General features: G+C 42.7%; 2 protein-coding genes across 2 annotated transcripts in view; one reads left to right on the top strand and one right to left on the bottom strand.

The window, feature by feature from the left end:
- Setdb1 (SET domain bifurcated histone lysine methyltransferase 1) overlaps positions 1-5457 on the bottom strand; it is a 35040-nt gene extending 29583 nt beyond the window's left edge. Inside the window, 3 exon segments of the mRNA XM_040752235.1 lie at positions 2032-2183; positions 4221-4489; positions 5325-5457. Of these exon segments, the coding sequence (XP_040608169.1) occupies positions 2032-2183; positions 4221-4480 (412 nt within the window). The 5' untranslated portion in view covers positions 4481-4489; positions 5325-5457.
- Positions 5458-21435: 15978 nt separating this feature from the next.
- LOC101837133 (60S ribosomal protein L27-like) lies at positions 21436-22696 on the top strand. Its single transcript, XM_040751470.1, has 2 exons — positions 21436-21844; positions 22685-22696. The coding sequence occupies exons 1-2, from the start codon at positions 21455-21457 to the stop codon at positions 22694-22696; spliced, it is 402 nt and encodes a 133-aa protein (XP_040607404.1). The 5' UTR covers positions 21436-21454.
- The last annotated feature ends 1438 nt before the right edge of the window (positions 22697-24134 follow it).

Genomic DNA, 24134 nt, shown 5'->3' with positions numbered 1-24134 from the left:
CAAAAACAAAACTCACATATTCACACAGACAAACATGCAGGGGAAGCACCAATGCACAAAAAACAAAACTTAAAAAAAAATTATAAAACGACAACAAAAGGTTGGGGAGATGGCTCAACAATTGGGAGAACTAGCTGCTCTTTCTTCCAGAGGACACAAGTTGAGTTCCAGCACCCACAAGGAAGTTCACAACCAGGCAAGACTCCAGTTTCAGGGGACCCTATGTCCTCTTCTGGCCTCTGTGGATACTGGGCACACACAGTAGACATGGTAGGTAAAATACCTGTGAGAAAAATATCTATACAAGGAAAACAAACAAACAAACCTGCCACACTTAAGAGAATACCCACTCCGGGCGGCGGTGGCGCACGCCTTTATTCCCAGTACTTGGGAGGCAGAGGCAGGCAGATCTCTGTGAATTCAAGGCCAGGCTGGATCGACAGCCTCCAAAACAATACAGAGAAACCCTGTCTCATAAAAACCAAAAAAAAAAAAGAGAGAGAGAGAGAGAGAGAAAACCCACAACTAAAAACAAACAAGCAAGCAAGCAAACACTGTTATAGAATCCAATTAAATGCTGAATTTACCTTCTAAGGTAAGCCATAAGACACAACATAAATTTGGTGTGTTGGCCTATGTCTGTAATCAAAGCATTTAGAAAACAGAAGTATTCTACCAAGCAGTGTTGGCTCACATCTTTTTTTTTTTTTTTTTTTTTTTTGGTTTTTACGAGACAGGGTTTCTCTGTATTGTTTCAGAGGCTATCGGTCCAGCCTGGCCTCGAACGCACAGAGATCCGCCTGCCTCTGCCTCCTGAGTGGGCTCACATCTTTAATCCCGGTACTCGGGAAGGAGAGACAGGCGAATTTCTGTGAGTCTGAGGCCAGCCTGGTCTACAGAATGAGATCCAGGACAGGTTCCAAAGCTACAGAGAAACCCTGTCTTAAAACACCAAAACAAAACAAAAAGTAGAAGTATTGCTACAAGTTTGAGACTAGTATGTGCTACATGGTAAGTTCCACACCACAGAAACAGTAAATTCGTATCTTAAAATAAAACTTCTAGAGAGATAGCTCAATGGAGAAAGTGTTTGCATCATAAGACCTAAGTCCTGGAGTTTGGATCCTTTGAGCCCAAACCTTTAATCCTAGTACTCATAAGGCAAAGACACATTGTAAGCTGGCTATCTACACATGCTAGAATTGGCAAGCTCCAGGTTCAACAAGACTGTCTCCATAATAAAGCAAAAGAAAGCTGTAAACCTCTGAATTCTACATGCATACACACCTATATCCAAACATGCATATGTACACATATATGTACATATATGTACAAATTGACAAAATTTGAAATTACTTGGGAAATGAACTCTGTGAAATTATTTTGATTGTGTAGAGGTGGACGGACCTGCCCGCTGTGGGTGGCTATCATTCCCTAGGGTACATAAAGAGAGAGCTAGCTGAGCAGCAGCATGAAGCATTCTGTCTCCTGACGTCACATACAATGGGAATAGATACTCGAGGCTCCTGCCACTGTGAATCCCAGTGAACCAGAATAAGCCCTTTCCCTTTAAATGATTTTGCCAGAATATTGTATCATAGTAACTGAAAAATAAATTAAGACATAGGTAAATCACACACAAACACCTGGGGGGAAGGGGGAGAGACACGACAGGGACAGACAACACCAGAAAAATAAATATGCCTTATCTGAAATGGAAAAAGGAATCAATCAGGATATAACACATATGGAACTTGCTTTTTTCTATAATAAATAAGTCCAGCAATTTGGTATATGGGAATTGATGACAATATGTTTCCTTATTTTCTACCTGCTCATCTTCTAATAACTCAGCTTCCATTCTAAGAAGTTTCTTTTTTGGTCTTTTTGAGATAGGCTCTCCCTGTTTAGCTCTGTTGTTCTAAAACTCACAGAGATCTGCCTGCCTTTGCCTCCAGTGTTGGGACTAAAAGTATATGCCAACATGCTTGGCCCAGTCTAAGATTTCCTAACAAAAGCTTCATCATTTACCTGAATCAATACTGAGGACATCATCATCTTCATCAGGAATCTCAATTATTTCTGTAGGCTGGGAAGCTTCATCCTCGGAGCTACTGTCATGATACTGCAGTCCCAGCTTAGAGTAGAAATCCTTCACCAAAGACTCACAATTAATCACTGCCCTAATATTGGAACACATCAGAAAAGATCAAAGCCAGTGGAGAAAGTAAGGTATTAGAGCATTAGAATTTATAGTTTATGCAATGCCAAGCTTAGGAGCTCACACCTATAATCCTAGTACTTAGGAGCCTGAGATACTAGAACTGCCTAAGTTTGAGGTCAGCTTGGACAATACAGTGAGTTCAAGGCCACCAAGGCCTACAAGGGAGAGAAAACTTTAAAAACAGCAACAACACAGTAACAAGAAATTATATATATTTAAGTATAGACCGTTTGCCCTTCATGTTCCAAAGTAACTATTTAGAATGCTTTTTCCACAATGTTTCTTGTTCCTACATGAAACATTTTGGCAGAGTTGTATCTTTCTACCTGCTGAAAGTCAGAAGACCTAATACCAATTATCTATATGGATTTGGGAACAAAGAATATAATTTTAAATAGTGGCTTAATTTCAACAGGGGAATGGCACACGCCTTCACCTTTAATCTCAATGACAAAGGCAGGGGGATCTGAATGAGTTCCAAGCAGCCAGAGTCACGTAAAGAGACTCTATATCAAAAAAAAAAAAAGAAAGAAAAAAGGAAAAAACTATACTATATAAGCTGGACAATGGTGATGTACGCCTTTACTACCAGTACTCAGGAGGCAGAGGCAGGAGGATCTCTGTGAGTGATCCTCTGCTGAGACCAACCTGGACTACAGAAAGAGTTCCAGGACAGCCAAAGCTACATGGACAAACTTTGTCTCAAAAACAAAACAAATAAAGTGGCAATAGTTTTCAACTAGTTCATCAACAATCAAAATTCCCCTGAGCACAATACTAACATCACCTACTTGGTTATCTGAAGTTGCAGTGCCAATCTGATTGGAATTTGTTAATGTTTCACAATGAAAGACAGTTACAGTTAGAGGTTGAGGATGTAGCTCCATTGTCAGAATGACGGCCTAACCCTTGGTACCATCCCAAACACAGCACATAAATTGGGCACGATGGTCCACACATATAATCCCAACACTCAGGATGTAAATGAGGATGATCAGGTGGATGCAGATCCTGCTCAGCTACAAGCAAAGTCAAGGCTACACTCTGGCATTAGTAAGACCCCAAAACCAGCCGGGCGTTGGTGGCGCACGCCTTTAATCCCAGTACTCGGGAGGCAGAGGCAGGCGGATCTCTGTGAGTTCGAGGCCAGCCTGGTCTACAGGGTGAGTTCCAGGACAGCCTCCAAAAAACAGAGAAACACTGTCTCAAAAAACCAAAAAAAAAAAAAAAAAAAAGACCCTAAAACCAACCAAACAAAAGCTGGGAGGCTTTAACTGCAGCACTAGGGAGGCAGTGACAGGCAGATCTCTGCAAGTTTCAGGTCAGCTAAAGCTAGATATTGAGATTCTGTCTCACAACAAAAAGAAAAACAGAGCTGGGTGGTGGTGGCAAATGCCTTTAATTCCAGCACCCTGGAGGCAGAGGCAGGCAGATCTCTATGAGTTTGACGCCAGTCTGATCTGCAAAGTGAGTTCCTGGAGGGCCAAAACTGTTACTGTTACACAGAGAAACCTTATCTTGAAACATCCCCCCACCCCACTCCCACGTTGCAAAAACAACAAAAACCAAAGAAAGAAAGAAAAAACAGAAAACACCAACTCTACAATCTTCACTTCCTGGTGATCTTACTAAAGAAACAAAAGTTCTATACAGAAGAAAGGCAAAGGAATTCAAGCCTTTAACCTCCCTACTGCTGACCAAGTACCAGCTACATCCACACAAGTGAAAAGTGTATGCTGCACAGCTGCACTATAAACCCTGAGGAAGGCCAGGTGGTGGTGCACACCTTAGTCCCAAGCACTCCGCAGGCAGAGGCAGGCGGATCTATGCGAGTTCCAGGCCAGTCTGGTCTACAAAGGTACACAGAGAAACCCTACTTTGAAAACTCAAAAGCAAACAATGAGGAAGCCTAAGGTCCCACAGGACTGAGGTCTGCCATAAACAATAACCCTAACAAGCCTGCAAATGAACATGTACTTCTGCTTCCATGCCTCACCTGGACGCATCATCGAGGAGCTGGTCCACATATGCCACCTCAGACTCCTTCTGGAGCACCCAGGTCTCCAGCTCTGCGAGCTGCTTCTTGCGCTGCTGTATACAGTCCATCTTCTCCAGCTCTTCGTCGATGAACTGACGAAGTTCCTCCATCGAGATGCCCAGCTCTTCAACCACCGCCTGCTGCAGCTCAGTGATGTCTTCAGAGTCGGCCGCAGCTGTTGCTGCGCCCAAACTAATGCACCCGGGGAGGGAGGACATGCTTGTGCCCTGTGCAGAACGAGGAACCAGAACGACTCTCACCTCCACACACAGACAGTTTCAGCCTCGGCGCAAAGCGCACTCCTGTCCTGCGAGCGCTTCCCCGCCGTCTGTTCGCCCTCCTCCTTCACCAGTGTGACCCGGAGATTTTCGGGAGAAACTCACCTTCTCACACGGACCAACCGGCCTGAGTAAGAACTAACAGCTTAGAGAGCTTGCAGATCACCGCTCTGCAACAGGGAGCCACCCGGACCCAAAACAACGTTTCACAAAACGGAAGCGTGCTTATCCACAAAGGAAGGTATTTCTGTGAGCTAGCGTGCTCCCTCTTTACCACTAAGAACTTGTCTCCACGCCGTGTCTAATCTGAAGGACCGCGTCCACCTGGAGACGGCTGATCCGAGACTAACTAATTCCACCTTGGGTTCTTTTCTCTCGTCATCTTACTTTGCTTCCCCATGGAAGGAAACTGCTACGCCCAGGCAGGGGGATAGCTGCCCAGGGGAAGGGTCCCCAGCTGCCCAGGCCCGGAGTCTGTGCGCAGCGGGAAGAAAGGACAAGGCAGAAACACCGGGTCTTTCCTACGGGAAGACGGCGAAGCTGGCAGCGGAGGCGACCGCCGACACCCACACTCGGACAACGCGCGCCCGGGTCTGGGCCGCCGAGGGACGCAGCAGCCCCCGCGCAGCCCCCGCGCCTCCCGGGCCTCACGCCCACCCGCGGCCGCCTCCGCCTCGGGCCCGCTCGGCCCCGCCTCCGACCTTCTCCGCTCTCCGCCAAGTTTCCACACAGCCGCGACCTCCGCCAAGAAAACCATCCCGGGTCCACCTGGGCCTCAGCCTACCTCGGTCAGGCCTCCTCACGACGCGGGCTCCCAACCGCAAGGGCTGTGTCTCTCCACGCGGACCCCAGATTTCGACTCCAGGGCTCGGCCTCGCCGACAAACACAAAAAACAACCGGAGCGATAGCGGGGGTGGGGAAGCAGCGTGAGGGAGCCAAGGTAAAAGCAAAAGGAAGGCCCGGAAGCAATGTGGAGCGCCCTTCCGGCCCCCGCACAACGGTAGCCCGAAAGGTTCAAATTTTATAGCCTAGCGCGGCGGGATAAGGGCTATGGGTAAACTAAGAAGTTTACGCATGCGTCTAGCAGGGCATTTCCGGAGAAGAAACTAGGCAAAGCTGGCTTGGTCAGGAATGTTTTACTTAAACTCCTGCCCAACTAGCGGCCGAAAATACTTTATAGTTTTGAAGGTATTTTTTAGTTATAACGCTGTTATCTTTAGCAAAATTCATGCCTTTTCATTTCAGGAAGTATGAAAAAATACAAATAAACAGAAAAAAAAATCAAAATTCCACCACTGAGATTGCCCGGTCTGTCGTCCTTCATAAATTTAATGTTTATCTGTGTGATATACAAGGGGATTCTTGTCTTATTTTTCTGCTTTTTTAAATTTTATTTTGTGATAGTTATTTTGTCTGCATGTTTGTTTCTTATTCTACTTAATGTGATGTCCCGTCTGCTTCTCTCGACATAATGTCATTGACTAAATGCCTGTTTTGTGTATCGTTTTTAAGTTCCTGAAGATCTTGAATAAACCTTTTCCTTAAAGTTTCTTTTGATCAGGGCGTTGGTGACACAGGTCTTTGATCCCAGCACTCTGGAGGCAGAGGCAGGCGGATCTCTGTGAGTTCAAGGCCAGCCTGGTCTACAGAGCGAGTTCCAGGATAGTCTCCAAAACACAATACAAAGAAACCCTGTCTCGAGAAAAAAACAAAAACAAAAAAGAACAGCCCTATAGATCAACTGCCAAATTCACATAAACTGTTCTCTCCTTGCCCTGCCCTCACATAACCCTGCCTGCAAGGCCAAGGAAGATGATACGCAGATAGAAACAAGAGCAGACTTAAGGTCTTTGGGTTTTGTACTAGTGGTTTTAATACAGGGTCTTACTATGTAATCTTGCCTGGCCTAGAACTTGCTATGTGGACAAGACAAAGATCTACCTGCTTCTGTTTTCCATGTGCTGGGGTTAAAGATGTGAGCCACCATGATCTTTGAGATATCCATCTAAAATATATTTTTCTGGAAATGGTAGTGCCCAAATTCTGAACCCCCAAACCGCCAAGAGACCTATTCTGATGCAAAAAAAAAAAGTCTTTTATTATTTAATGAGTTAATTGTATTAACTTGGGTCTTCCATCCCCCAGACATGGTGGGCAAAAGGACTAGGGGAACCATGGGGTAGGAAATTTATAGGGTAGGGCAAGGGGAGTATCTAGGGGTGTACAACAGTCCCAGGATTGGCGCTCTTCCCAGTTGGGCAACCTGTCCTGTGTTGATTGGCTAACTGGTTGTAGGGCCTATAGGCCCTTCAAGGGCGGTTGCTATGATCTGCATATCACTGTTACCCCACTTTTACTGTAAGGCTCGTCCAGAGCTCACCAGCTAACTTCTGATTGGTAACTTGCCACATGGAGAGTATCTGACCTCCTAGTGACTAAAGCAGGTCCAGTAAGCTCACAAGACCAGAAATTCAGCACATGTGCTGAGTCAGAGGCCTGCATCTTGCTGGGTCTTTTCTGCAGCCTGTCATGGCTGCTAAATAATGCAGGGGTCTGGGTGAGGGGGTCTGGTCCCTTCATGTTGAGCCAGGTTAGCGGAATCCCAGAGACTAACCCAAGGAGTCAACACTCTGATGCAAAAGCAAAAGGTCCCATTTATTGTTCAGCTGGCCAGTTGGATCTCTTTCCACGGTGAAGGAAATGAGATGCCCACCAGCCAAAAACAGAAACTTTTAAAGGGGCACACCATAAGGCTGAAGGCCACAAACTTCAGTTTCCATGGTTACTTAAGGTCATACAAAGTACAGAGTAAAGCCGTAACTATATATTTTAAGCAAGATGCATTTGAGTAAGATAAGACAGGGCATTGGCTTGCAGGGCTATGGGGGTCACAGGTCTGTCAGCTATCCCCTGGGCCTGGGGATCTTTACAGCTGGCAGGGGATCTTTACAACCAGCAATTAGCAAGGAATGTTAGCAGGAGTGGTGGACGTTACCTCCCTTCTCTGAGAGCAGGGCTCAGGTGCCAGCCATGGCACTCCTGGTTTAAAGAGTTTCCTCTTCCATTAGAAGTTCCCATTCTCTGTATAGATTTAGGACCCAGGTTTTTAAACTTTTATTAATTTTATTTTTTTGGTCCCTCATTCAGAAACCTGTTTCTGTGTTCAGGTATGTGCATGTGTGGTGATTTGAAAGAAAATGGACCCCCAAAGAGAGTGACACTATTAGGAGGTGAGGCTTTATTGGAGTAGGTATGGTCTGTTGGAGGAAGTGTGTCACTGTGGTGATGGGCTTTGAAGTCTCCTATATGCTCAGTATCTGAGACAACTTCCTGTTTCTTGAAAGATGTAGGACTCCCATCTACCTCTCCAGCATCATGTCTGCCTGTATGCTGCCATGTCTCACCACGATGATAATGACTAAATCTCTGAACTGTAGGCAAGCCACCCTGGCAAAACATTTTCCTTTAAAAGAATTGCTGTGGTCACGGTGTCTCTTAACAGCAATAGAAACCATATGTAAGACAACATGCATATAGGTTCTCTCAGCAGCTGGAAGAGGGAACTGGGTTCTCAGTAGCTGTAGTTACAGGCAGTTGTGAGACACCCAACATGGGTGCTAAAACCAACACTCAAATAATCTAGAAAAACAGGAAGTGCGCTTAAATGCTGAACCATCTCTCCAGCCCTTGTTTGTGATTTTTTCTTTTAAATCCAATGCTTTATTAAATCCCACAGAATTCAGCCGGGCGTTGGTGGCACACGCCTTTAATCCCAGCACTCGGAAGGCAGAGGCAGGCGGATCTCTGTGAGTTCGAGGCCAGCCTGGTCTACAGAGCTAGTTCCAGGACAGCCTCCAAAACAATACAGAGAAACTGTCTCGACAAAACCAAAAAAAAAAAAAAAAAAAAAAAATCCACAGAATTCAAATAAAAAATCTAGAGTGTGTCTTTGATGACAAATGTTTCTATTTTCATTTCAGGAACTTGCAAAGAATATGAAACACAGCAATGTGCCTCTAAATGTCTTTTTGAAATTAAGATATAATTGCACTAGGCTAGATGTGGTAGTAGCACACACCTTTAATCCTAGTATCGAAGAGGCAAAGACGGGCAACGTGGTCTACAAATTGAATTTCAGCAAAGTCAGAGATGCATAGTAAGACCTTATTTTATTTTATTTATTTATTTATAAATACATAGCCAGGCGGTGGTGACACTCATCTTTAATCTCAGCATTTGGAAGGTAGAGACAAGTGGATTTCTGCCAGTGTGATCAACCTGGTTTACATGTCAACCTTGTCTCAAAATCACACTAAATAAATGAATGAATGAATAAATAAATAAATGTCAAAGTGAGGATCACTCTGGATGAGAAATAAAAGGGCATCCAACTGATAGGACAAAGGGAAGGGGAGGGGCTGCTGCACAGGGCTGTCCTCTGAGACAACTGGGCCTGCTTGCCAAAACCCGTCAACGCCCATCCCCCAGTCTGCTTGTGTTCCTTCTCTTTTCTTTCTTTTTGAGGCAGGGTCTTACTGTGTGCCCTGACTGACCTGAAATTCACTATATAGACAAGGGTGGCCTCAAACTCATAGAGATCTGACTGCTGCTGCCTACTGAGTGCTGGAATTAAAGACATGTGCCTACATACCTGTCTTGCTTTTTTGTCCTCTAAAAGAAAACTAAACTAAAATCTGCAGTAACGGGCTTCAGAGAGAAGGCTTACAGCAGGCAGATAGGGGTTTGCTAAAAAGTTCTGATCTGCGGGGCAAAAGGAAATAAACTGGCTCCCAAAAAGTTCTCTCTCAAAAGATTTCTCTCTAAAAGCTTTTGCCTCAAAATTTCTCAAAAGCTCTCTAAGATTTCTCTCTAAAAGCTTTCGCCTCAAAAGTCCTTTCTCTAAAAGCTCTCATTAAAGTTCTCTTTAAAAGTTCCTCTTAAGCCGGGTGGTGGCGGCGCAAGCCTTTAATCACAACACTAGGGAGGCAGAGGCAGGCAGATCTCTGTGAGTTCGAGACCAGCCTGGTCTATAGAGATGCACAGAGAAACCCTGTCTTGAAAAAGAAACAAACAAACAAAAGATTCTAAATTTAAAGAAACAGAGAAAAATTCAGTTTCCAAGTCTCACAGTCTCATGAAAACCGAAATGCAGAGACAAGTTTCCTGACTCCTGCCTGCAAGATGAAGCCAGCTTCCAACCACCATGAATTAAGTAAGCTACATGGAGGATTCCACTAGTCTCTTACACCACCTAGTACAGAGAGGCTTATCCCAGATTCTGCCTGCAGACTTGAGAACTCTGCTAGCAGATTGCATGATGGGTTTAGGGTTTTTGTTAAAGAAGAAAGAAAAGGTTATAAATATGCAGCAAAGACAGATGCAGAAAAAAAAAAAAGAAAAAGAAAAACCCAAAAACCTCCAAATGGATTGCAGTGTGTTTAAAAATATGTGTAGGCTAGGGAGAGAAAGGAGAAAGTGTAGGAAAAGGCCTTAAAAGAGTAATAAAAAACCAGGTGGTGGTGCTGCACACCTTTAGTCCCAGCACTTGGGAGGCAGAGGCAGGTGGATCTCTGTGAGTTTGAGACCAGCCTGGTCTACAAGAGCTAGTTCCAGGACAGCCTCCAAAGCCACAGAGAAACTCTGCTTGAAAAAAAAAAAAAAGCATAGTAATAAGCCATGGAAAGATGAGAAATACACAGAGAGTCTAGATCCTGTATGTTATTGTGTATTGTCTTTGAACTTTTTGACTGCTAAGAGACACTGGTTTAGCCGGGCGTTGGTGGCACACGCCTTTAATCCCAGCAGAGGCAGGTGGATCTCTGTGAGTTCGAGGCCAGCCTGGTCTACAGAGCTGATTCCACGACAGCCTCCAAAGCCACATAGAAACCCTGTCTCGAAAAACCAAAAAAAAAAAAAAAAAAGAGAGAGACACTGGTTTATAAAACTGCTAGATTCAAGCAACCCATATTATTTTTAAAGTATTTTGACTTCAAAATTTAAGTCAAAAGATATGTTTCTTTGGGGGAGAGGTTATGCTTTTATTTCTACAGGAAATGAGAGGCTATGGATCCATTACAAGTTAAGGAAAATCAGGTTTGATCAAGAAAGACCATCTGAAAATCCTAGCTCCAAACAAAGATTCTTACCTCTATGTCAGCTAGAATGGGGGTGATCCTGTCTCCACGAGCTTTCACTAAGCCTCAGACTGTAAACTCTCCTCAGCATGGCTGGAGACTGAATGCCTCCTACTGAATACTGAAGACCCTGCTTCTATCTTTTATACCTCTTTAGTGCTAGAATTAAAGATTTGAGATGTGTTATTCTTTTAGACTGATTCAATCTCACTTGTCCCTGGGTGACCTTGAACTCAGAGAGTTCCATCTACCTCTTAATCTTGATTCCTAGAATTAAAGGTGTGTACTACCACTGGTCCCACATCCAAAACAGCTTCAAGGCTGCTGACTGAGATGATCCAGCCTCCAGAATACTCCAGCCAAGACTTAGCCTTTATCCTGATTTTCAAGGTTCCCCCAAAGATGCAAGTGTCCCCAATATGCAAGAAGTAGTCTACAATACTACATTCACATTTCCCCAAAAGTTGCTTATGGATGTTTATTATCATTTAAGAGGGATTCGTTACAAGTTGCTATTAGTAGTAGTGTGGAAAAAGCTAAATAAAGGAGATTGGATTCAGGGATCCCATTCTAAAAAGAAGCAGAGGGATGTAACATGAGCTCTAACTGGTCTTAGTAAAAACTCGGAGTCAGATATCAGGGTGAATGATCAGAGAAGCAGAGCGGCCCCTAGAGCTCTCACCGCTACAAAACCCTCAGAATGCAAGGATACACCAAGTTCCTGTCTCTGCCCAGACATCTATGTAGCTAGTGGCTAGCTCTGCCCTCTTACCTTCAGGCAAACAAGAAATCACCAAATTTCCCCTTTTTTTGTCCAAAAATAAAAAATGGTTATAATTAATATAAGTAAAACTATATACAATTGTTGTGCCCAAATTCTAAACCCCAAAATCACCAACAGGCCCATTTCAAGGCAAAAGCAAAGAGTCTTTTATTGTAGTAGTTTAATGAGCTAACCCCATTAGCTTGGGCCTTTCATCCATTCACCACAGCAGATGACTGGAGAAAGATCCCCCAGAAATGGAGAGGCAGGGATCTTAAAGGGCAGCTTAAGGGGAGTGTGCAACAGTCTCAGGATTGGTGCAATTCCAGGTTTGGATGACCTGCCCTGTGTTGATTGGTCAACTGGTTGTCATGGCCCATAGGCCCTCCCCGGGTGGTTGCTGTGCTCTGCATGTCACTGTTGTGCACTTGTCTGTAAAGCACACCCAGAGCTGTAAAGCACAGCCCTGCCAGCCAGCTTCTGATTGGTTCTTCGCCACGAGGAGGGCATCTGACCTCCTAGTGACCAGGACAGAAGGGGCAAGGTCATTTGAGCAAATGTTAGTCTGTCATGGCTGCTAAAATGGGGGGCTGGTCACTTCACAATAAGTACAACGATTATATACAGTATATACAGTCAATAAATATATCAACAATGTCTAGCCCATTAACAATTGACAAATACAGAGGAAATAGATACTCCATATCTTTCCTATCTTGGTGAGTCAAAAGGTTGTACCTGTGGAGGAGCACAGATCATGTCCTGGCAGGAGGGGGAATGGCCCAAGCTGACAATTGTCCCGCTGAAATAGGAAATGGCCCAAAGCTCACCCACCGACAACATTACAAGATGGCGCTTACAGGAAGCTACAGAGGTGAGGCTTCAAGTGTTTATTATGAAAAGCAATTGACTGTCCAAGGTCACACTGGATGAGATCATTACACTCGCAGACCATGCCTGAGAGGACATTGGACACTAGGTACATCATAGGGATACCTTTAAAAATATTGGGTAATACTTTTCCCACCTTACAGTTTTTTACTTTAAAAAGGATCACTGTTAAACAACAAGTGAGTTCTCAATTTGACCTGAAAGGGCACTCCACCCTCTCTGACTTTGACCCAGGGTGCCCCCAGACACCCCTGACATTTACCTAATTCACTATTTTAACTTGCATTACCAAAAATATCCTTTGGGTGTTGTTGAGATAGGGTCCTGGCTGTCCTGGAACTCACCTTGTGGCCTAGTCTAGCCTTGAATTCACTGTGACCTGCCTGCCTATGCCTCTTGAGTGCTGGGATTAAAGGTGTGTGCCACCACTGCCTGCCAAAACTATCTTTTTATGTCTCTCAACTGTATATACTTTACATTTCTTTAGTGAATTTCTTTTCTAATTCTGGTAACAAGGAAAACATAACTATTACTATAAAGTCTTCAGCTCCACCAGAGACCCAAGAAGGAAACAGAATTACCTGAGGAAGCAGGTTCAAGCAAGCAACTTCCAAAAACTGTGAGCAAAGAGAGAAATAGCTGGATCCCTGGACAGTCACCCAAGCCTCCTCTGCAGTGTTGGGGCATCCATCTTCCACCTACAGGCCTAAAATACATGCCTGACTTTACTGTGAAGCAGGATACTTTGAACGGCTGTCCTACCTTGTCTTGGCAAAGTTCTGCAGGCCTTTCTTTTGTGTCCTGCTTGTCCAGTTTGGACACCATACTCTCAGCAGTTGAGGCAAGAACACTTTCTTGCCCAGTGGCTAACTTTAGCCACAAAGAAAGTAAACTCCATGTGAAGTTTTTTCTATGCCCATCATCTTTTCTGAAGTAGATTGGTGCTGCCAGGAGCAACATCTTTCATTGTCATTAAAAAAAAGAAATATAGGCCTGGCGTTGGTGACGCACGACTTTAATCCCAACACTTGGGAGGCAGAGGCAGGCAGATCTCTGTGAGTTCGAGGACAGCCTGGTCTACAGAGTGAGTTCCAGCACAGCCTCCAAAACTAAAGAGAAACCATGCCTCGAAAATCAAAACAAAAATGAAAAAAAAAAAAGAACCTATGTTATTAAAACATCTTAAATGCCATAGTCTTTAGATCTCTGAAGTGCCTGAAGACAACCTGTCTAGCTAAAATATATCTCTGTTTGACCTTGAAAACATACCTAACATGACTACAAATCAATTGTTATGGGTGACTAATTACTAACCTGAATTTCATTATTATCCTAAATAGTTGGTAATAATAACTTTCAAGGGCTAAAACTTTGCATTACATTGTTAAATGAGTTGCATAGGTACCATACTTTGAATAAGAATAGAAATGTATATACAGTATATTCTAACAAATACAATCTCAACTTTATATTAATATACAAAAAATCCAAACCAATGTAATTTTTTTTAATGAGACAGGGTTTCTCTGTATTGTTTTGGAGGCTGTTGGAACAGCCCAGCCTTGAACTCACAGAGATCTGCCTGCCTCTGCCTCCTGACTGCTGGGATTAAAGACATGCGCCACCACCGCCCAGCCAATGTAAAATTTTTTAAAACTAGTAGTTGCTTTTTTTGATGTAAAAGTAGATTTAGTAATCTATCTTTTATCCTATTTTATATCCCCCTTTTTTTCTTTTCTGAGTAGATTCAATAATCTACCCTTATAACCTGTCATAGCTATATCTTCACTTTTTTTTCAAAACCAGAACTCTGAATGTAATCTCCTCTGTTTCACTTTTTTCCTGACCTTTACCAATAACAACTTGTAACCAACCCCCCTAAACAATAATACATATCCATAACCCCTTGAACAACTAAAAACTACCCACCCCACCTCTTTTTTTTTTTTTTTTTTTTGGTTTTTCGAGACAGGGTTTCTCTGTGGCTTTGGATGCTGTCCTGGAACTCACTTTGTAGACCAGGCTGGCCTCGAACTCACAGAGATCCGCCTGCCTCTGCCTCCCGAGTGCTGGGATTAAAGGCATGCGCCACCCACCCCTTGAGAATTTGGGCACCATATTCTTAGATTTATTCTTAGATTTACTGGGAGCGACAGCATCTTTAGGGTATGCTGAAAAGAAAAATCTGGGTTAATTGTCAAGTCCTGGGAGAAGTACATTTCAAATGTCATATGCAGCAGATCTCAAAGAGGCTAAAGGATCAATATTTATTATGTATATCTAGAGTACAAAAACTTAATTCCTATTTACCTGATAAGAACTCAAACCTGAAATCATGTTGGAAGCTAGATGAAACCTTTTTCTAGAAATAATTAGTGCTCCAAATGACCATTAATATGACAAAAGTTAAAGATATATATGCATATATATACTAATCTCATAAATTGGACAATATTTTTACCTGAAGAAAGGCTTCAAAGACTCTAAATTAAAACAAAGGATAAGAGATTAATGGCAATAAAGCAGTCCCTTTATACTTGGTTTTCTTCTGTCCCACATCAGGTGGCTCTTCTGGCATGAGAGAGAGATTTTGGATTTTACCTTAACAAGTCGTGCTTGGGTTTAGAAAAACGAGAGAGCCACACTCCAACTCCAAATCCAGCTTTAATTTTTAATTGTACTGGGGTACAAAAGAACCATTTGCACTGTGTGTCTGTAAAGAACAGCAGAAACTAATATTTGGGAAGATTTATGAAATTTTATCCTGTTGGAGATGTGAGATACTAATGGGCCAATTTACTCTTCTTCTTGGAACTTTTTTGTCTGGATGATTTTTCTTCAGGTGTCTCACTTGTCGAGTGGTCTTTAGATTCCTTAGCTGGATGCCTTCATTCTGAAAAGACAAAAACAAAACCCTTCCCCAATCCCAATTTGGGGAGGTTCCTTATGGCAAGTTATATCTGATCAAATGAAAAACATTTGTTAATCTTTTCTTGCATTTGTTAATTTTAAGGTTAGTTTAGATTGAATAACCATTATTTGAATAACTATTATCTCTTCTTATCAAGGAGTGTCTCTTTTTTGTGTTTTGTTGTTTTTTGGTACAGGGTTTCTCTGTTTTGTTTTGGAGGCTGTCCTGAAACTCACTCAGTAGACCAGGCTGGCCTTGAACTCACAGAGATCCTCCTGTCTCAGTCTCCTGAGTGCTGGGATTAAAGGCATGTGCCACCAATGCTCGGCTTCAAGGAGTGTCTCTTGTTCAAATCTAGTCTTTATCAATTTTGATGGTATCCATAGTTTTTCTTCTCTTGTAGAAACAAAAGCAAAGTCCCTTCCCCACAATAACACATATTCTGATTTCCATTCTGAGGTCAGCACACCTTTAAAGTATACAGACTGATTTAATTCTGTAGTTTTTTTCCTATTAGCCAATGTTTCTCCACACCTGTCATTCCTTTCTCATTAGCATTCAGAAAATTCAGAGTTAATAAAGCATTGTGAATTCTATATCTGCCTGTCTTTATTACCCCTTTCTGTTTATTTAGCATTTCCTTTGGAGTTTAATTTGATCTTTTTGTAACTGCCTGCCCTGTAGGATTGGATAGTATATCTGTAATATACTTTATATTGCAATAAGCAAAAAATTGTTTAATTTACTACTGACATATGCTGGAGCACTGTCAGTCTTTTTTTTTTTTTTTTTTTTTTTTTTTTTTGGTTTTCCGAGACAGGGTTTCTCTGTGGCTTTGGAGGCTGTCCTGGAACTCGCTCTGTAGACCAGGTTGGCCTCGAACTCACAGAGATCCGCCTGCCTCTGCCTCCTGAGTGCTGGGATTAAAGGCGTGTGCCACCAATGCCCGGTGCACTGTCAGTCTTAATTTGTACAAGTATTCCCATGATGGGCATAACTCTTAGCAAATGTGTGATTATGGAACCAGTCTTTTCAGAACTCAAAGCAGTTGCCCATTGAAATCCTGAATAGGTATCAGTGGTGTGGTGTACATATTTGAGTTTTCCAAATTCTACAGTTTGAAACACATCAATCTGCCAGATTTAATTCCTTTGAATATCTGTTGGGTTACTTCCTGGGGGCTGTGGAGTTGGATTGTACAAAAGAATAAGTAGGACATATCCTTATGATTTCTGTGGCTTCTTGCCAAGTGATGGAAAAATATTTTTTCAAACCTTTGCTATTGATAAGATGTTTTTAGTGAAATTCTGAGGCCTCCTATACATTTTCTATTAATAGTTGCTCAATTTCATCATTACCTTGTGCTAAAGGGCCTAGAAGACCCATATGGGATTGGATTGTGATATACATATATATATAATCATTCCTATTCCTGATTATTTTTTTAATTACTATTTTGTTTTATGTGTATGGGTGTTTTAGTTGTGAACTGCCATGTGAGTGCTGGTTATTAACCACTTAGTCACCTCTCCAACCACTGATTATTTCTTTTTTTTTTGTTTTGTTTTTTGTTTTGTTTTTTTTACGAGACAGGGTTTCTCTGTATTGTTTTCGAGGCTGTCCGTCCAGCCCAGCCTCGAACTCACAGAGATCCGCCTGCCTCTGCCTCCCGAGTGCTGGGATTAAAGGCGTGCGCCACCACTGCCCAGCTGATTATTTCTTGTAACTGAATAAATAATAAAGTCAATTCTGTATCACCTGGTATGAATTCATCTTTTTCAATATGTAAAAACTCTCTTTCTGAATATTGGAGATCAGTCAGTAGGATTCCTTAAAAATCAACTATACCATGAGAATAGCCTATAATGCTGAGTTTTGGACACAATCATAAGGACTTTAAGCCACTTTACTTGAATTTTCTTATTTGTAACCTGCCTTTTCTGATTTATTTGTATCTGTATAGGATGTAGGGACTCCAGATATTGGTGTTCCCTGTAAAAAGCTAGGAAGGATTTGTTAGTTTCCTTTATAAATTTAATTCTCTCTCTTTTTTTTTTTTTTTTTTTTTTTTTGGTTTTTCGAGACAGGGTTTCTCTGTGGCTTTGGAGGCTGTCCTGGAACTCACTCTGTAGACCAGGCTGGCCTCGAACTCATAGAGATCCACTTGTCTCTGCCTCCCGAGTGCTGGGATTAAAGGTGTGCGCCACCAACGCCCGGCATAAATGTAATTCTCTTGCTTTTGGGATATTTATTGTTTATATCTCCCAAAATATTATCGCAAGTTCTTTGCAAATGATCACTTTCTGCCCATAATATGTCAGTTTCATCATTAGTTTGTTTGTTCCGTATACATGATCCCATGGTCCCCTTTTTGGTTAAGGTATTTAAGAATGGTGAAAAATAAACTCAATATTGACTGAATTTGCCCTCCTGATTTTATTCCTCTGTCTCTGTCTTTGGCTAGCTTTTTCTTTATCCACACTCCCCATATTAGGTACTAACCATGGGTGAGTCAGCTGGCTCTTACTGCAGCCCCGAAAAGGCAGCTACCCACATATAGTGCAACAATGTTGGGCTATACAGAAGGCGACTGTTGTGCCCAAGTCGAAAAGATCCCCAGAGACCACCAGGAAGACAGACCCACCAAACTGCAAAAGCAAGGTTTTATTGTTTATCTAACCATGACAGGGATCCTGTCTAGCAAGCTGGTGCAGCAGCCTCCAGAGGGAGCGAAGTTCTCCGTCTATTGCTAGGTTTTAAAGAAAAAAGTTACAGGATTACATCAGTAGGTACAGGTTGGTTTCTGATTGGTTGACATTTGGGAACAATTAGGAGAATTTTTCAAAGTCATATTTTGGCATGAAATACCAGTGTACCAATTATTCTCATTGGTCAGTGCTGAGAGGGAACATTCTGTGGTTTCTATGGCATTGTCTTGTTACTTGCAGATAGTACATAGATACCAATAGTTTTCAGAACTATTTCCTGTAGACTACAGGGGAGGTTTTGGTCTCCCCTGGAGTTTCTTTTGTGGCCAAACAGTTCCCAGAAACCAAGCATCTAGGAGGCTAGGGGGGTCTGGAGTTTCTTTGAGTTCAGTTTTGGCCCTAGGCTCTGGGATGCCAGAGGATCTGGAGTTTCCTTGTGTCAGAGACCTACATGTCTTTTCTGTAGCCTGTCATGGCTGCTAAAGCAGGGACTGAGTGAGGGTCTGGTCCCTTTATTCCTAAATTATTAGAAGTGAGGCCTTTTAGTTTAGTTTATCCCTTTCATTTCCCCCTCTTCTTTTTTTTTTTTTTTTTTTTTTTTTTTTGGTTTTTCGAGATAGGTTTTCTCTGTATTATTTTGGAGGTCCCCCTCTTCTTTTTTTTTTTTTTTTTTTTCGAGACAGGTTTTCTCTGTATTGTTTTGGAGGCTGTCCTGGAACTCACTCTGTAGACCAGGCTGGCCTTGAACTCACAGAGATCCGCCTGCCTCTGCCTCCCGAGTGCTGGGATTAAAGGCGTGTGCCACCAACGCCCGGCTCCCCCTCTTCTTATAGGTAACCCAATACTAAGTTACTAGTGGACAATTTTTATTGTTATCTTGTCCCCTATGTAAGGAAGGTTTTCTTTTCTTTTCTTTCTTTTTGGGTTTTTTGTTTGTTTGTTTGTTTTGTTTTGTTTTTGTTTTTTGAGACAGGGTTTCTCTGTATTGTTTTGGAGCCTGTCCTGGAACTCGCTCAGTAGACCAGGCTTGGTCTCGAACTCACAGAGATCTGCCTGCCTCTGCCTCCGGAGTACTGGGATTAAAGGCGTGCGCCACCAACTCCTGGCTGAGTTTTTCTTTTGATTTAGCATTTCAACCAATGAAAAGGGGCAGCATAATCTTTTCTGTGCTACTTCCTGTTGACTTTGGGGTGTCGTAGTCAGGGGCCCAAGTAGGCTGAAATGCTAGTCAAAAGCAAAGAGGGAGCCGGGCATTGGTGGCACACGCCTTTAATCCCAGCACTCGGGAGGCAGAGGCAGGTGGATCTCTGTGAGTTCGAGGCCAGCCTGGTCTACAAAGCGAGTTCCAGGACAGCCTCCAAGACAATACAGAAAAACCCTGTCTCGAAAAACCAAAAAAAAAAAAAAAAAAAAAAAAAAGCAGGAAGTTAGGCAATGAGTATTTATCAGAAGCATCTGATTGGCAGACTCTGTTGAAGAAACAGGAAGTATTCCTATCATCTGGACCCGATCACATCCACAGCAAGTCTAGCCCTCATAGTCTTTAGGAGCAGGCTGTAGTCAGCAACTGATAGTCGAATCTTGTCTGCCAGAAGTGGAAACCAGAAGCAGAAATCTGTTTGAGATGTGTTTAAACTGGGAACAGAAGTTTAAACATATACTTTTTTTTTTCCCCTGAGACAGGGTTTCTCTGTGGCTTTGGAGGCTGTCCTGGAACTCGCTCTTGTAGACCAGGCTGGCCTAGAACTCACAGAGATCCGCCTGCCTCTGCCTCCCGAGTGCTGGGATTAAAGGCATGCGCCACCAACGCCCGGCCTAAACATATACTTAATCAGAACCCTTAGGTCCATAGTTTTAGGGATAGGAAGGGCAGAAGTCCCAAGACCAAGGAAGAAAATCCCATCCTCAGGAACAGACAGGTGGGACAACAAGAGCTGTACTCATCTGGAGTCCTTTTGACCTAAGAGAAGTGGATCCAAGCTTTATGACTTTTGATCCTCTGAAGCTTATATTAACTTTATTGTATAAAAGGACATAAAAGTTTTAGCTATATTAGCATTACCAATCAGTACAGAATTAGAAAAAGCAGATATTGAGTATCTGTAAAACTGCAGGAACAGATTTATAACTGAGTCATAACAAAAGCAACAGGTTTGGGTTAGAAGCTTGAACATTTTTCTTCTGTCCAGAGAGTCAGGTATAGATTGGACAGAGGTTCCTTTGGCCTGATGAAAAGCCCTTTAAGTTTATATTCAGATGACAACTAAAATAAACCTAAAAACCTTAAACTTGTGACTAAACAGCAGGTAGTCACTGTTTTATCAGCTTATCAGAACTTTATTAAATGAGTTATTAAGCTGGCTACAGTCTAACCATTTAGACTATCAGAGATCTGAGAAGGATAAATTTTATATAGTTTTTGGATCTATTAAAAATGACAGGGTCCAGCCGGGCATTGGTGGCGCACGCCTTTAATCCCAGTACTTGGGAGGCAGAGGCAGGCAGATCTCTGTGAGTTCGAGGCCAGCCTGGTCTACAGAGTGAGTTCCAGGACAGGCTCCAAGACAATACAGAGAAACCCTGTCTCGAAAAACCAAAAAAAAAAAAAAAAATGACAGGGTCCAGTCCACATACAGTTAGCCATACCCAACTTTCCTTTAGCAGGCAGAAGTATCAAAGAACAGCATCAATCTTAGCCAGGCCAAAAGGTGAGAGGTTTTTTCTCTCTCTCTGTGGAAGAGGGACATGGAAAAGACTGACCTTATTTTGTCTAAGCAAAGGGTACAATCAATTCTCCAATGTCCTGTGGCTTGCCCACGGTCTGGGCCAGGTCCTGGCAGCAGGTGTGCATTGGAGCTTCCTGCCCCCTGGTCAGCGTTGTGTAGACATCGAGGTGTCCTGTAATCTTCTTTGGAGACTATGGGTCACTGTCAGGATCTGGTATTCTCTGATATTATAACATTTTTTAGTTAACATTTTATTTATTTATTTATTTATTTTGGTTTTTCGAGACAGGATTTCTCTGTGGCTTTGGAGGCTGTCCTGGAACTCGCTCTGTAGACCAGGCTGGTCTCGAACTCACAGAGATCCGCCTGCCTCTGTCTCCCGAGTGCTGGGATTAAAGGCGTGCTCCACCAACGCCCGGCTTTACTTAACATTTTAAATGCCATATTCTGTAGATCTCTGGAAGCATTAAGAGTGTTGTCTGGGTAGATCTGGATAGACAATTTTGTTTTTAGTTATTTGTTTTAAGCTTAAACTTTGAAGACATATATAGGGGGCTGAGTAAGGTTTCTCCCTGTTATAAATTTTTCTGTACTTAGTGTGGCTACAATGACATTAGTACAGGATCTGTCAGGAGAACTGGATTCAAACTGAGAGCTGTGGAGGGATGTTTTACTCTGAGTCCTCCAGCCTGACTGTAACTGGTTTTAACTTAGTAAACAGACAGGACATTTAAAGATACAGAGCACCTTTCTGCTGGGAACCGGCTGCTTGCTATCGAAATGGGAAAGTTCATGAAACCCGGGAAAGTGGTGCTGGTCCTGGCTGGACGCTACTCCGGACGCAAAGCGGTCATCGTGAAGAACCTTGACGACGGCACCTCAGACCGCCCTTACAGCCATACCCTGGTGGCTGGAATTGACCACTATCCCCGAAAAGTGACGGCTGCCATGGGCAAGAAGAAAATCGCCAAGCAATCAAAGATCAAGTCTTTTGTGAAAGTTTATAACTACAATCACCTCTTGCCCACAAGGTACTCTGTGGACATCCCCTTGGACAAAACTGTTGTCAATAACGATGTCTTTAGAGACCCAGCCCTGAAACGCAAGGCGAGGCGGGAAGCCAAGGTCAACTTTGAGGAACGATATAAGACAGGGAAGAGGGCGTTGGTGGTGCGTGCCTTTAATCCCAGCACTCGGGAGGCAGAGGCAGGCGGATCTCCATGAGTTTGAGTCCAGCCTGGTCTACAGATTCAGTTCCAGGACTAGCTCTAAAGCTACAAAACAAAAACAAAAACAAAAACAAAACCCTGTCTTGAAAAACAAACAAAAAAACCCACTTGACATTTCGATTTTTCTTCAGTCCTCTGGGAATCACCTCTCCGTCCATGCATCATCATGGTCAAGAGACTTAATATTGATTGTATCTTGGATCCATTCCTTCAAGGGTGCTGATCTGGCCTTTAATGGCCTAATTGCCCCTTAGCATTGTGAATTAGCATTTTCAAAAATCAGAGATTCAATTATTATTTGTCTAGCTTCTGAATTTAGTATCATTCTCTTTACTTCTGGTCAGTCTTTGTAAGAAGTTGGTGAAGATTTCCTTTAGGACCTGTATATTTTTAGTACATGACTCAATTTTCTTTCCTACGTCTCCAATTCTGTCCCAATCATTCAATGCTGCTGTTCAGGACAAATCAAGGGTGTGGTCATCATATAGAGAGTGCCTTGTACATCAGAATAATCTCCCTCTCCAAGAAGTTGATCTTGGGAGATTTCCATACTTCCAGCCCTACTTCATTTTTTCAATGGTCTTAGCCTCATCTTTCCACCAGGTCTTCCATTGTAATTGAGGACCAGGCTCCAAGACTGCTGTAACTAAGTCTTTCCAGTTTCTAGGGATCATTCTATTACAAGTTGACCAGGAGCTTAACATCTGTTTCACAAAAGGTGAATGCATTCCATATGAGACTAATGCTTCTTTGAATCTCCTTAAATCTAACATTTCCACAGGAGTCCATTTAACTCTTGCATAGCTTGGAGTCTCTATCATTTGGCAGTTGTTCTTGTAAGGTGACTGGATAAATTAAAGTTGGTTGTTTGAAAACCTTAGACTGTTCCTCTCTAACCTTATAATGCAATGCTGAAATTGGTTCTTCATTAAATTCCTTTGTCTGGATCTGAATATCTCTATGATCTGTCTTATTAATTTTTTCTAAAACTTGTATCTTAACACTCATATTAACCAACTTTTATAGTGATAAAGCAAAAATGATAAAACTGATAGTTTATAATTGACATTACATAAGTCCCATCTAAATTAGTTATCCTCTCATTTAATCATTCCATTTTCAAACTGTCCACTGTATTACCATACAGAGACCTATATCCCTCCATTTTAATAGTCCCCCCCCTTTTTTGATTTTTCAAAACTAGGCTTCTCTGTCTAGGTTGGAACCTGTCCTGGAACTTGCTCTGTAGACCAGGCTGGCCTCGAACTCACAGAGATCTGTCTGCCTCTGCCTCCCGAGTGCTGGGATTAAAGGCGTGTGCCACCAACGCCCGGCCTCCAATTGTTTTAATGTGGAACAAAACTATGTTTTTTAATTCATTCCTCCCTTTAAGAATCCCCAATTGTTTTTATCACGTCTGCCAACAATGACAGTGAACTGTGAGCTGTGGCATGTCTGCGTGGAGAACACAGGCAGTGGCCTGACTGAGGACAGCTGCAGCTGCTAGGCCACGGGGCAGAGGGAGCCAGATGTCTGAAACGTGCACATGGGATTGTGCAGAAGAAACACATTTGACAGGAGCTGCCTGAAGGCAGAGCCAGCTGGTCTAGGGTGCGTAAGTCTTGAGGCTTTGGGAGCCTGGGTAGTTCTGGAATTTGATGGCAGCTGGAGACTGTTTTAGAGAGGCTACAACAGGAAAATCCCAAACTAACTCAGAGTCTTGGGGAAAAAAGAAAGTAAACCTAGCTTTGCGGGGTGGTGATTGGGATGGGAGCCCCGTGTGCAGCTCTGGCCTGTGCTAGTGGACGCAAAGCCACAGGCAAACAGATTTTGCATGAATTCATGCCTTTATGTTGGGCCCTAGTATATAACAGGACTTCTAATAAGTCTTAATAATAAAAACCTGGAGTCATTTATTAGGGGGTGAAAGCTGAAAGATCAGAGTAGCAGCACAACCAGCCACTAGACCTCTTACTTCTGTGAAACCCTCAGACTGAAAAGAGACAGAGTACTTGTCTCATCTCCCCTATATTCATCTCTTTGCCCAGCCATCTCATTTCCTGTCTCTGTATAGACCTCCAGACCTCTATGGTTAACTAGGGGCTAGCTCTGCCCTCTGATCTTCAGACAAGCTTTATTTGTTAGAGTACAAATGAGATATCACTACAGAGGGATAGAAATGATAAAATAAAATGGTAGGTTATCAAATCTACTTTAATCCAAAAAACAAC

Source organism: Mesocricetus auratus, unplaced genomic scaffold (genome assembly GCF_017639785.1).
Source record: "Mesocricetus auratus isolate SY011 unplaced genomic scaffold, BCM_Maur_2.0 Super-Scaffold_100009, whole genome shotgun sequence".
Lineage (NCBI taxonomy): Eukaryota > Metazoa > Chordata > Mammalia > Rodentia > Cricetidae > Mesocricetus > Mesocricetus auratus.
The sequence above is the reverse complement of the archived record's forward strand: the minus strand, read 5'-3'. Positions and strand labels throughout refer to the sequence as shown.